Source organism: Kogia breviceps, chromosome 12 (genome assembly GCF_026419965.1).
Source record: "Kogia breviceps isolate mKogBre1 chromosome 12, mKogBre1 haplotype 1, whole genome shotgun sequence".
Classification (NCBI taxonomy): domain Eukaryota; kingdom Metazoa; phylum Chordata; class Mammalia; order Artiodactyla; family Physeteridae; genus Kogia; species Kogia breviceps.
Genome location: NC_081321.1, coordinates 6,333,722 through 6,347,542, shown reverse-complemented (window position 1 = coordinate 6,347,542; position 13,821 = coordinate 6,333,722). Strand labels below are relative to the sequence as shown.

General features: G+C 55.2%; 2 protein-coding genes across 4 annotated transcripts in view; both read right to left on the bottom strand.

Annotated features, from left to right (window-relative positions):
* Window positions 1-1,088: 1,088 nt before the first annotated feature.
* CLSTN3 (calsyntenin 3) overlaps window positions 1,089-13,821 on the bottom strand; it is a 28,045-nt gene continuing 15,312 nt past the window's right edge. For 2 of the 3 annotated variants that reach the window (XM_059082616.2, XM_067008682.1), the window contains exons 14-19: window positions 9,662-9,888; window positions 9,189-9,359; window positions 7,885-8,030; window positions 7,514-7,649; window positions 1,923-2,125; window positions 1,089-1,815 (exon numbers count right to left, since the gene is read on the bottom strand). In XM_059082616.2, the coding sequence (XP_058938599.1) occupies window positions 1,675-1,815; window positions 1,923-2,125; window positions 7,514-7,649; window positions 7,885-8,030; window positions 9,189-9,359; window positions 9,662-9,888 (1,024 nt within the window). In that variant the 3' untranslated portion in view covers window positions 1,089-1,674. Of the gene's footprint in view, window positions 1,816-1,922; window positions 2,126-7,083; window positions 7,321-7,513; window positions 7,650-7,884; window positions 8,031-9,188; window positions 9,360-9,661; window positions 9,889-13,821 lie in introns of those variants that run through there. The other variant, XM_067008683.1, reaches the window with a different exon arrangement.
* LOC136792308 (uncharacterized) lies at window positions 2,132-4,970 on the bottom strand. Its single transcript, XM_067010278.1, is given in 3 exon segments — window positions 2,132-2,968; window positions 2,971-3,315; window positions 4,952-4,970. Coding segments are annotated over 3 exon segments (933 nt in total). The 3' UTR covers window positions 2,132-2,399.

Sequence of the window (13,821 nt, the reverse complement as noted above, 5' to 3'; positions counted from 1 at the left end):
TGGTGCACGCAGCCGGCCGGTAAGCTCCACTTCCACCCCACTGCGCCCGTGAGAACCGCAGAGAAGTAGGGGAAACATTACTGATACTCAAACCCCCCCATCCCACAGAAAGGAATTAAGACCTGGCTCCCTAGTCTTTCCTGGGGCTGGGACAGCACAGGAAGGATGCTCCCCGTACAGCGCACTCTTGTGAAATAACCCCATCTGGTTCCCGCCCCTTACAGCCTGGGGAACATGTCTCAGAGCCCCTTCTCTCTTATTACAAACAGCAGGGTTGGGCTTCCCTGGTGGCGCAGCGGTTAAGAAACCACCCGCCAGTGCAGGGGACACGGGTTCGAGCCCTGGTCCGGGAAGATCCCACATGCCGCGGAGCAACTAAGCCCGCGAGCCACAACTACTGAGCCCGCGCGCCACAACTACTGAGCCCGCGCGCCACAACTACTGAGCCCGCGCGCCACAACTACTGAAGCCCGCACGCCTAGAGCCCGTGCTCCGCAACAAGAGAAGCCACCGCAGCGAGAAGCCCGCGCACCGCAACGAACAGTAGCCCCCGCTCGCCACAACTAGAGAAAGCCCATGCGCAGCAACGAAGACCCAACGCAGCCAAAAATAAATAAATAAATTTATAAACAAACAAACAAACAAATAGCAGGGCTGCCTGCACTCTCTCCCTAGACTCCCCGGGCAGGGCGCCCCAGCACCCCAGGCTGAAAATGCCAAGAGATGGGGAGGGGCTGACAACGTCCCCCACAAAGCCCCAGCGTCTGCGGCATTCACTCAGCTGTCTATGCTCTTCCCACAGGTGCTGAGGGAAGAAGACAGTGGGAAACAACCAGCCCCGCCCCTTAAGTCAGCTCAGAGGCCGAAGGGGCCCGAGACCCCAGAGCTGCCACCCGCACAGCGCCCACCGGGGATCAGCCAGGCCAGAGGCAGCTCACCGAGCTTTTTTCTGGTTGTTTTATTTGAAAACCCTAGGGTGTGTCCCCTTCCTCAGCACACCCATCCCTACCCTCACCCCAAGACGTAACGAGGCCACACGCACACGAGGCTGTGAGCTGCACACGGAACACAGGGGCTGCGCTCACGACGACATGAAAAAATATACATTATATATAATACACCCGGGGCCCCTACAAGCCAGCCACAGCCGGGTCCTGTAGGAAGGGCAGGGGCTATAGGACCTCAGGCAAGGAGAGGAGGGAAGGGGCTCAGGAGGAGAAGCAGGGATCCCCAGAAGGACATGGAGAGGCGGGCTCATAAGAGAAGCAGGGACGGCCCGGCTGGGGGTCTGGTGGGGGGCTCCGTGGACAGGAGAGTAGAGGCCAGGGCGGGGTACAGGGCTTCCTTCAGTCCCCCCTACAACCCATACAGCACGTGGCCGGCATGGGGAAAGAGAGACAGGGGTGAGCGAAGTGGCCGGCTGCCAGCCAAAGTCTCCCACCCCGGGGGAGGAGAAGCCCAGCTCGGAGGCTGGGAGGCTCGAGGCTCGGAGGCTGGGGGGGGGGGAGGGGTGAGAGGGGGAGGGGGCCACGGGGTTCTGAGATGAAAGGCTGACTCTTCCAAGAGCTGCTCTCTCCGGGTCTCTCTTCTCTCAGCATGTCCTCCTCTCTCTTCGGGGGGGTGTCAGTCTCACCAGGGCGGAATCCTCTCTCTGTCTGGGGAGGGGTGGAGGCCTTAGTAGCGGTGGGGCGGGGTCTCGATGATGCGTCTCTCGTCGCTGCTGGGCGAGTCGGCTGCCTCGGAGTCGCTGCTGTCCTCGTCCTCCTGCTGGCTGCCCGCAGCGCCCGCCATGGAGGCCTGCCGGCTCTGGTAGGACTGGGGAAGGCAGGGAGAGGGGGAGCTCAGCGGGAGTCCGCCTGCTGGGGTGCGCCCCAGCTGCGCCCCGACGCTGCCGACACCCCCTCCCCCCCCCCCCCGCGCACCTCCATGGGGTTCACGATAATGGTGAGCGCTGAGTCATCCCAGAAGAGGTCGGGATCCTTGGGGTCACTGGAGGCCCCCGGGGGCCCGCCGGCCCCCGAGACGCGGCGGTGCAGCGAGTGGATGCGCACGAGGCCCAGGACGACCATGAGGACCAGGAAGCCCACGCACAGCACGATGATGAGGGTCGCCGCGCTCGGAACCACTGCGGGGAGAGCCCGGCGCACCTGAGCGGACTCCGCTCAGGGGGAGAGTCGGGGGCCTGGGCGGAGGGGGTCCCCGAGCCGAAGGCAGGGTCCACGGTGGCCCAGAAGAGGGTTTTGCCCTGCAGAAGCTGGAGGGAAAGGAGAGCTCTCCACCCGGGGAAGGGCAGGGACGGGGAGGGACAGAGAGCCTGAGGGAGGGAGGTCTGCAAAGGAGGCAAGGGCGGGGCCAGGAGAAGGGCTCCCAGCCCAGCGCTGCCCTGAGCAGCCCTGCTCTCAGCGCACGGAGGGCGAGGCCTGGGCCCCGCCGGCTCCCTTCTGCCTGTGCCTTCCCCAGGGACCACGTAGTCGGGGAAGGAGGTGCCCAGAGCCCAGCGGGGAAAGGAGAGAGGCGACCACACAGGCTTGACGGTGCAAGAGGAGAGAATGTTCTCCCGCATCGTAAGAGGAAGAGCAAGCTCCAAGCATGGCCCGGCACCCAAGCTGGGGACAGGTCCAGGGGACAGAGAGTAGCCCCCTCACGTACCCACCTGGACAGAGCTCACCCCTGCTCAGTGACGCCTCCCATCTCCTTGTGGGCTCGAGCCTCCTGGACGCCTGGGGCCTCTGCTCCCCTCGGGGTACACCCACCTCTCCCTCGGCCCTGTCAAGCCTCTGGGCCCGCAGCCTCACCTTGAAGCCCGGGCTCAGGGGGGCGTGGACCCTGAAGGGCAGCGAGACCCAGAAGGGCGCGTGGACCCTCACTCGGACCCTAGAGCTGATGGCAGCAAAGCAGACGTGCAGGCGCAGGTACGCGCCCGGGAAGAGCGCGTGGGCGCCCAGCTGGGCCGGGCTCACGGTGCCCGCACCCGCGCCGGGCCCCTGCCGGCCTGCGCGACTGCCCACGCCAGCCACCTGGAGACCCGCTCGCACGGCAGCATCGAAGGGACACGTCTGAGGGTCTCCACCAAGGCACAGGAGGGCCACACGTGCGGTGCCACCCAGCTCCCCGCCAGCCGGGCAGACCGGGACACCCTCTGCAGGAAGGTGTAAACGCCACAGACCTGGGCCCTGAGGGCCACAGAGCCAACAGCCGTGAGCACAGCCTTGCCCACCTCCTGTACACACACACACACACACACGGCCCCCAGGGGCGGCTGGGCCACTGCACGGCACACGGGTGCGCACCCTGCCTGCTGTGTAGGCACAGCAGCTCACTGACCACAGAGGCTGCGTGAGGCCCACAGCCTCCCGGGCCCCTGGGCAGTCCGGTTACTGAGGGACTATTAATGCACGCGTCTCACACGCACACACGCGCGCGCACGCGCACACGAATCTACCCACAGCCTCTAAGCCTCACATGTTGAAAGACAGAGCAGAGCGCAGGGAAGCACGCAGCACAGGAGGCCCCCACCGCTGGGGCACAGCCATCGTCCGGACACGCTGCCGCGCGCTCCAGAGCCCACCAGGTGTGGGGGCACCCCTGCCTGCCAGCCATCCTGGCCTCACACCTCCCTGAGGCCGCCCTGACGGCGCTCTGCCAGGTCGGTGCCCAGCCTGACCCCACCCGTAGCCCCCCGGGGCCAACGAGAGCTGACTCCGCTGAGCAGGCCGGCTGGGCTCCCGGGCACCGGCTGGGCTCCCGGGCACCGGCTGGATGAGAATTGCTCAACTGTCGGGATGGGGGAGGAGACGGGGGAGGCAGAGTCGCCCTTCCTGCTCCTCTGTAGGCAACAGCCCCTCCCGGGTCTCCGTGTCAGTGGGCAAGACCCGAGGGCAGTGACCCCACCGGCAGAATTGCCCCTGTAGCTAAGCCCAGGCTCTAGGAGGAGTAGAAAGCCCTCCTCAGAGTGGAGGCCACAGCAGGTGAACTTGCTCTAGGGACGCCGTGACGAGAAGCCAGAGCGTCTGTTTTGTGCCTCAGTCCGTGCATTTGTTCCTCTGAGCCCCTGGCCTGGTGAAGGAAGTGACAAGCTGACTGCCAGGAATCAGAAACGACCACAAGAAAGGCAAAAGGCAGACCCTCTATCTGCAGGCAGACAAGTACGGTTAATTAGTTGCTAATCAGCCAGGAGGCCAGGGAGACGGGAGAATTTTTAAATTAGCTACGGACAAAAATCAAGACTTTAGGAAGTACCATCAACCTTTCTTTCTACATTAGACCCAAGCAGTTGATCCTGGCCTTGAATGACCTCCAAGGAGAACACGAAGGGGTGTTTCGGTTTTAGCCAGTGGCCCGTGTGAAACTGCTGGCTCCGTGTGATTGTGAGACAGGGTCGAAGCCCTGGGCACAGCCGCACACGGAGCCCCCTGTCTGAAGAGCCTAGAGAGAAATGTCCTTCCGCTCTGGGTCCCCGGGCTTCTCCTGGAGCACTGCTTGGTCCCGTCCTAGGACTTTCCTAACTGCTCAGCTTATTTCCTTCTGCTTCAGGCACAAGGAAGCTCAGAGTCCAAACTATGGCCATTCTAGCAACGTCGCAGCATCTCACAGCAGGTATTTTATGAACTGACTTATTCCTTGGCTTCATCGCCTCCTTTCCTCATTGTCCTTTCCTCCTCACTTCCAATTTCATTTTCTATTCGTATCCTATTGCACTGCAGGTCTTTCCGCAAAGTCTCGGATACATGTAGGTAACAAACCGGGAAATGGTTCCAAACTCGGCTGCACGTTGGAATCACCTGCGGATCTTTAAAAACCCCTGATACCTGGCTCCCGACCCCAGACCTTCTGATTGAACTGGTTTGGGTATGGCCTAGGCACCAAGCGTCTTTACTGGTCCCCAGACGACTGTGATGTGCCCCAACGTTTGGGAAGACTGGACAAATGTCATCTTCATCGCTCATCTTACCATTCTCAGACAGCCTCATTCTCCCTAAACACAACTCCCCCATACCAGCCACCCACCCTCAGTTCTCAAACTCTCATTCTCCCTCACGTCCGTCTGCCCTTCTACCCTTCAAGGTCCAAGCTCAAGGTCTGAATGCACCACCGGACCTTCCCTGGCTGACTGTCCTGGTTCACACTGATCTCTCTTTCCTCGTGCACTTAGGAGCTTCAGAGAAATGAAGCCCCTGTCTCGTTGGAGGGAATTCTATCTCTTATTCTTTTGCATGGTCAGAGTAATTTGAAATTGCAAAACCACAATCCTGTAACCCCACTCTTGGGGCTGGGAGGGAGGGGAAAGGGAGAGAACACCTTGAAGAGTCCGGAAGGGCACACAGAACAGGTTTGATGAAATGGGATCTCCTGATAAGCTCAGGAGATGTCAATCCCCTAGGCCCTCAGGTGAACTATGAACTCTGTGTCCTACTCAGGCCAAAATCAGGGGAAAAGGCAAAAGCAGGCTGCCGCTCTCAGTTGGGATCTCAGAGCAGGCAGAGAAAACAAGGATGAGAGTCTTACCGAGCCCAGCAGCAATGCCAACCTGGACGCGCCTTGAGCCTAATCTGAGTGACAGAACCCGGTATCCAACCCCGAAGAGGCTGAATGGGATGGTTCCCAAGGAAAGAACTGGAGGAAGAGCTAGGAAGTTATGGCCCCAAAAGTCTATTTAACAAAAACAGGTTTAGTTCACTCACACACCTCTCGAGATTGTGTGAAGCTTCCTAGAACCTTTGCAACCTGGTTACGCCTTATACTCCCTTCTCACTCCTACTTCCATCTGCTTTGCTGTGGGACTCACAGGAAGAACATTTTAAAAGTCGTCTGCAGTTGTTTTCAGAGAGAGCAAGGATGAAGGGAGCCAGTCCCAGGGAAAAGGAAACACAAGGGACAGTGCAGTGGTGGCCACTGCCCAAGGAGAGGAAAACAGACTGAATTCCGGGGGTACCAGGGAGCTAGCCTTGGTCAAAGACATACTGGGAAGCCCTAAGGAGCTCTCCCAAATTACATGCAACTATAAAGTAATGAGACTTTTTTTTTTTAAAGCATCAAACATAAATGGACAGGGTATAGAGGGTGAAGGTTAGAGCACGGGCTCTGGAATCCTGCTGCCTGGATTCGAATCCTGGCTCCACCATGATTTAGCTGTGTGACTTTGGATAAGGTACTTAACCTCTCTGGGCCTCCATTTCCTTGCCTTTAGAGGGGATAATTCTAGTACCTATTCCATCTGTTGTCTGTAATGATTCACTGGGTTAACAGGTGTAAAGCCCACAGGCAGGGTGCCTGGCACACCGATGTCTTCATTATTCTTCTGATTACACAGTTGACGTGCAAGCTGTCCTTTCAGGGTAGGGTTCAGTGACCATGACCTTCCAAGAGAGCATTTTGGGAACTCTTTAGGGAATTCAGAGCCCGTGATACGCCTTTTGACTTTTTAAAAAAGTGACAAATCTCTGCCCTTTGAGAGTTGGTTTTATGTTTACAAACACAGAATGCTATCCAGAGCCAACTCTGACAAAAGTGGATGCTGAAGTTGGGTAATACTGAACTGGGCCAAAAGCAAGGTGTGTCCCAAAAGGAACAAAAATAAATGCATCTCATAAATTGACTTTGAAAGCAATTCTAAAAAGGGATTCCAAAAATCACTTCCAGCAACATCAGCATCATTGCAGTTTTTAACAAGGTGGGAGAAGACTCATTTTATAATATTAGGTGTAAATATTAGGTTACAAAATAGTCTGATCCCAAGTTTGTTAAAAGAAAAAAAAAAATCAGGCACAGACAAAAGCTGGCACATAATAACACCATATTAACAACGGTCAGCTGTGGTGGAATTATGGCTGACTTTTCTTCTTTATACTTCTAGTTTCTAGTTTTTCTATAATTAATTAACTTAAATTGTGAATTAAAAATTGCATCACTAGTAAACAGTCATGGCCAGGGAACGAGATTGCTTTGAAGGGCAGCGCTCCAGCTGGATGTAATATTTGGCGTGTTTGCGTATTTTGTTTTAGAAACAGTCTTATGACTTTATAGATGGCACATAATTACACATGTAATAGCACCAACTTTCTCCTTGAGGATAGGAACTGTATCTATCCTATAAACTTTGTATTCTTAATTGTATTGTGGACAGTGCTAGTACACAGCAGGTGCTTAATACGTACTTGATAGCTTCACTATTGAGGATCCCTAGGTCCAGGGCTAACTTGATATTGTTGGGGGAGAGCAGCGGGAACAACAAAGGCTAAACCCACACTGACCATGATCCCAGGCACGAGTGCCCCTGTGATGACCCAAGGCTCGGACTCTCCACTAGGCAAAGTGCATGATCTGGGGGATAAAGGGATTGGATCACAGCCGTCAACTAAGTCAAGTTCCACAGGGAACAGAATCCATGGCTCCACCCCCTTCCCCCCCCACACCACCCCCTGACGGCCCATTGGTGGAGGGGAGGCTGCTCGTGCCCACCCACTTCCGCCCCCCGCCCCCCCCCGCCCGGCTGGACCCACGCAGCCTTACGTACTGGAGTTCCGGTGGGAGCTGGCCAGACTGTGCCCAGCCATCTCAGGCGGGGGCTGGTGACCTCGGTGCAGGAACTGCTGGGAGCTGAGCATGTGGCTGGGGTGAGTGACCCGGGTCACGCTGTGCAGGACGCTGACCTGGGGCGAGGGCGGGCTCAGTGCGCACGCTCGCCTCTCCCCGCCCCTTCTCCACCCCCCCGAGGGCCCAGCTCTGCCCCCTGCCCCCCAGCTTCCCCTTCTTCTCCAGCCGCCCCCGGGGCCAGGAGTGCCCTGGGCTGCCGTGTCCATCCCCACGCGCCAGCAGGGTCGGTCCACCCCACCCCGGGCTCCTGGCCAGCGGGGCTGGCCGTGGAAGGAAGAGGACTCTGGGTACCTCCACGACGAATTCATTGCTGGAGTAGCGCCCATTCATCTCTGAGCAGGAAAGCCGGAACTTCCTGGCATAGAGGGCAGCCCCGCGTCGCAGCCGGTAACGAGCCAGCCTCAGGATCTCTTCATACACAGTGATGCCCTCCACCCCTGGCGACCAGGAGGCAGCTCAGGGCAGGAGCCAGCGAAGAGGCCTGGAGTCTCTCTCCCAGACTCCCGCCAGCTGCCACCCCCAACAGGGGTGCGACCCGAGTCCTCAGAGCTGCTCCCCTGCATCCCCACCAGCTCCGACTGGCTGGGATAGGGTAACCGAGGCTCCGTTTCTGCCTCCGCCCTCCTCTGAGAGCTGGGAGGAGGGGTGGAGAGAAGGAAATAGGGACACCCTGCAGGACAGAGGGAGGCGGCAGCAGGCAGGGAACGGAGAGCGGATAACACAGAAGTTCTCAGTGAGGCTCCGGAAGGGAACGGAAACAGGAAGGAACTGACGGCCTCATCTTCTCCTATTCTCCCTGATGGAGGGTCCTTCAGAGAGGAGGAGGCTTCCCTGGGAAGCTACCAAAAAATCATGACCACCAGACGTTAAGAGATGAGCACTTGACTTAAAGCTATGCTGTGTCCATGAGATTAGCGAGATGCAAGACAGAAAAGAGGGCAAGTCCTCTGAGTCCTACTCAGAGGACTTCCCCGGTGGCGCAGTGGTTAAGAATCCGCCTGCCGATGCAGGGGACACTGGTTCGAGCCCTGGTCTGGGAAGATCCCACATGCCGCGGAGCAACTAAGCCCGTGCGCCACAACTACTGAGCCTGCGCTCTAGAGCCCGCGAGCCACAGCTACTGAGCCCGTGTGCCACGACTACCAAAGCCCGCGTGCCTAGAGCCCGTGCTCCGCAACAAGAGAAGCCACCGCAATGAGAAGCCTGCGCACCGCAACAAAGAGTAGCCCCCGCTCGCCGCAACTAGAGAAAGCCCGCGCGCAGCAACAATGAAGACCCAATGCAGCCAAAACTAAATAAATAGCTTTAAAAAGAAGAAAGCTACTCAGAGACTGAGCCAAAGAAGAGTGGAGACCAAAGTGGAGGTGAGCTGGGCTGGAGAGAGAAGCTGGGAAGGAACCATCAGGAGCCTAAACCCCAGCCACCACCTCTAGGGACAATCTGGAAGCCAGAGGACATTCTGGGCAAGGAAGGTGCAAGGGGGCACTTGGCCACATCCCTGAGCCTGGAAGGAGGACCCTCTGAGTTTCCCAGAGACTTGACCATGGGGAGGGGCGCACCCAAGGAAAGAGGACAGGTTCTCGGGCCCCACTGACCGGCAATGGTGACGTAGGCAGACGTGTTGGTGAGCTCCAAGCCTCGCTGCTGCAAGGACGCCATGTCCAAGAGCAGGCTTTCCCGCTCGGGGTCCAGGTCGTCCCCCACCAGAGAAATCTCACAGCCATCCAGGTTGTGCACGATCTCATCCGACATGCGTGTGTCTGTCACTGGGCAGGAGGCAGTCAGGGTCTGGGTCAGAGCTGAAGGGCCCACCTCACGGCCACGCTTCCTCCCCTTCCGGGGTCACCCCCTGAGAGCCACCAGCATCATTGTCAAAAACGTCACTACCCATCGACCTTCTGACACCCGGGGGTCTCACGCTGGCTCTCGTTCCTAACAGTCAGTGGTTCTAGAAAAGTGAGTGAGGGGTGATGTCGCTCTCGTGGCCAGCCCCAGATTTCTTCCTTCACTCTGGTTCCAGTCACGGACCCCTTCTCTGGACACGATCACTCCTGGAGGTCATCCTTACCTGTGCCCTGCCAACTCTCATCCTTTTTGGCCTCCACCTGGTGAGAAATGGAGCAAGTGATTTGAAGATCAGGGAACAAAGGGACCCCCTCGGGTGCCTCGAAGTCCACAGCTGGGAGGGCAAAATGAGCAGTGCCACTCAGCAGGATCTGAGGCGCATCAGGCTGGAGCACCACTACGTAGCCCTCCACGTCGGGGATGGAGACACAGGATTCTTCGCTGAAGCACCTATATGAGAAGAGGGAGAGAGGCAGCCTGTGACCCCCATCACCCCCTCCCTTATCATCTATATTCTAACCAGCACTCTGGGCCTCCACCTCTACAGAGAGCACCCCGTGTCAGGGAGGGAAAGGGGAAGAAAGGGGGATAGTGTCTCTGCACGACCGTCGCCCCCACAGCAAAGCTGGAGGGGGAGATACCCTTTCCAGGGAGGATGCCAGTGCAGGGAAGGGCCAGGGGCAGAACGCTAGGCAACCCTGACCCTGACCTATGGGGATGATGACATCACCAATGCCCGACCCCAAGACCATGGGCCGTCGATCAAACAGCATTTTACAAACTGAACTTACAGAAATATATATACACACATAGTTCTTCACCCAAGACGTTAAAAAAAAAAAAGTGTGTTCAGTACAATATCTGGTGGATACGTGTCAACAAATATTCAACAACAAAAGTGGGGTGGGGGTGGGGAGCATATCAAAAGAAGCCCTCCAAACTATAATTCAGAAAGATACATACATCCCTATGCTCATAGCAGCACTGTTCACAATAGCCAAGACATGGAAACAACCTAACCGGCCATGGACAGATGAATGGATAAAGAAGATGTGGTACATATGTACAGTGGAATACTACTCAGCCATACAAAAGAATGAAATGATGCTATTTGCAGCTACATGGATGGACCTAGAGATTATCCTACTAAGTGAAATAAGTCAGAAAGAGAAAGACAAATATCATATGATATCACTTTTATGTGGAATCTAAAATACGACACGAACCTATCTACAAAACAGAAACAGATTCATGGACGTAGAGCACAGACTGGTGGCTGCCAAGGGGGAGGGGATTGGGGGAGGGATGGAGTGGGAGGCTGGGGTGAGCAGATGTGAGCTTTTATACATAGAATGGATAAACAACAAGGTCCTACTGTAGAGCACAGGGAACTATATTCACTGTCTTATGAGAAATCATAATGGAAAAGAATATTTTAAAAGAACATATATATATGTATAACTGAATCACGCTGTACAGCAGAAGTTACAACGCTGTAAACCAACTATACGTGAATTAAAAAAAAAAAAAAAAAAAAGGACGTCCTCCTGCTTGGAGTGTCTTCAATTCATCCCCTCCAGTATCAGAGAAATACATTTCAGTAGGTGAGCTAATCTGACCATCCTGGACCTGCATCCACCATCCCATGAAGCCTCACTGATCCTGGTGCCAGACAAACCCTCCCTAGAGGATTGAGCCAGCCCAAACCAACAATATCACAACAGCTCGGGGAACGCGCTCCCAGGATTGCCTCCAGCCAATCACTAATTCTCAGAGTGCTTGCTGCTTTGTGAAGCATTTTGTCCACATTCTTTCATTTAACCTTCTTTGGCTGCTGTTGCAATAGGGATAAGAAACCAAAGCTCTCGGGTCAAGCCACGTAAGAAATATGTGTCCCGGGCCAGGCTTGAACCCATTCTTCTCATTCCAAGTCCACGATTCTTCCCCTAAACCACAGCCACCATGTGGGTTTGCATTAGTCAAATTTATTTGTAAACAAGTGCCCCCTTGGAAGTCCCTGGTGGTCCAGTGGTTAGGACGTGGCGCTTTCACTGCCCTGGACCCAGGTTCAATCCCTGGTCAAGGAACTAAGATCCTGCAAGGTGCACGGCACAGCCGAAAAAAAAGGAAGTGCCCCTTGAACAAGCCGTCTTCACAGGAGAAGTGGCAATTCCAGAGCAGGGCCTGTGGTCCATGCACCTGGGCTAACAGAAATGATTTTGTTGAGAGGACTATCACACGTATTACCGAGCAGGCCCAGCTTGACTCCTGTAGCCAGAGGGAGAAGGTGTAACCTCAGCGGATACCATGAACGCAGAGCCCCTGCAGGTACCAAACCCACAGTTTGCTGAGCTCCTGTGCCATAAGGAGCAGGGCCTGAGACAGAATGCACACTCATCCAGCGAGCCCCGGATCAAAGCCTCTTGGAAAACAACCCCAGCTAACTCTGGAAGCACAGACTCCAACAGACACTCCCACTGTGATGGGTGATCCAAAGGGGACCCAAAAGGTACTAGGGGGCTGGTCCAGACCCGAAGGACGCTAATGAGCTGGTCAAGAGATTAGAAATGGCACGCAAACCTTAAAACAAGAGCCAACACGGTCGGGAGTGGGGCATTTGGCAAGGGAGGGTAGGAATAAGCAAGAGAAGTAGCAAGTGAGCTATAGCCTCTGGAGGAGGGCAGAAAGTTGACCCTAGAGTGGGTGGTAGAGTAGAGGAGCATGAGGCAGGAAACGCTGGGCCAGATGGTCACGGGCTTTGAGTGCAGTTTTTGTGCAGCGGGCAGGAGGGAACCGTGGAATGTCTTCTTCCGCAGGGAAGTGTGAGGACGGACATTCTGATTTCAGATCACTAACGTAGCCTCTGGGTAGAAACTGAACTGAAGTTAGAATACTGGAGATAGTCCACTAGTTAGGAGGCTAGAGCAATAGGCCAGATGAGAGGTAATGAGAGCTGCTGGAGATGGAAAAAGAGGAGACAGATGCCAGACATGGGCACAGAGCGGGATCTAGGTGACCTGGTAACCGATGGGGTGTGGAGGATAAAGACGGAGGAATCAAAGGCGATTCAGAAGCTGCAAGCAGGGGTAACTGCAAGGACAGAGACACCATTACAGAAGCAGAGAATTCAGCGGGAGGGGCGAGTTCAGGCATCGAAGTTCATTATTAAGCCGTAGCTTGTTTATCTGAGGCGCTGGCAGAACTTCTAGATGGAGGTTACAACAAGCAGGAAGAAATTCAAGAGCTAGGGAAAGAGAACAAAGCTAGAGAAAAAGATGTGGTAGCCAGATGAGCTTTCCCAGAATCCATCATGCCCAGTCACTGTCCAGGGCTCAGAGCCCTCTCCTCTCCAAACCCACCCATGCCAGGATAGGGACAAGTCAGAGATGTTTCTCTTCAGATAGCTTTTGGAGAAACCGAGGCAGAGCAGGGGAGAAGGGAACACAGGAATCCTGACCCCTACATTATGTGATCCACCCACTGGATGGCAGTAGCTCCTAAAAACTGCCCCATAAACATAATACGGAGTGAAAATGCCTCTGTATAATAGTAGCCAGTGTTCACAGAGCAGGCACTTCGCTGGGCATTTGATCTGGATTCTATCATTTACCCTCACAACATTTCCATGAGTTAGATTCTATTGTTATCCCTGCTCTATGGCATTTTCTCAGTGCTAAAAAGCTAGTAAGGGGTTTCCCCAGTGGCGCAGTGGTTAAGAATCCACCTACCAATGCCTGGGACACGGGTTCGAGCCCTGGTCCGGGAAGATCCCACATGCCGCGGAACAACTAAGCCCGTGTGCCACAACTACTGGGCCTGTGCTCTAGAGCCCGCGAGCTACAGCTACTGAGCCCGCGTGCCACAACTACTGAAGCCCACGCTCCACAACTACTGAAGCCCGCGCACCTAGAGCCCGTGCTCCGCAACAAGAGAAGCCACTGCAGTGAGAAGCCCGCGCACCGCAACGAAGAGTAGCCCCCTCTCGCCACAACTAGAGAAAGCCCACGCGCAGCAACGAAGACCCAGTGCAGCCAAAAATAAATAAATTAAATAAATAAATTTATTTTTTAAAAGCTAGTAAGTAAAAGACTCTGTGTCTATAACTCTTATGCTTTCATGACCTCTCAATCTGTATTTTTAAATACCTAATATACTTAAACCTTGAAGTAATGCACAATTTTTCATTTAAAGAATTCAGAATCCTTCACTTAGAACACAAAAGTCAGCAAACTTTTTCTATAAAGGGCCAGACAGTAAATATTTTCGACTTTTTGTACCAGTCTCTGTCCCAACTACTCAGCCCGGCCATCACAGGGTGGAAGCAGCTCATTTCCATAAACAATATGCAAATGAGCAGCAGGCCAGATTTGATCCTGGGGCCAC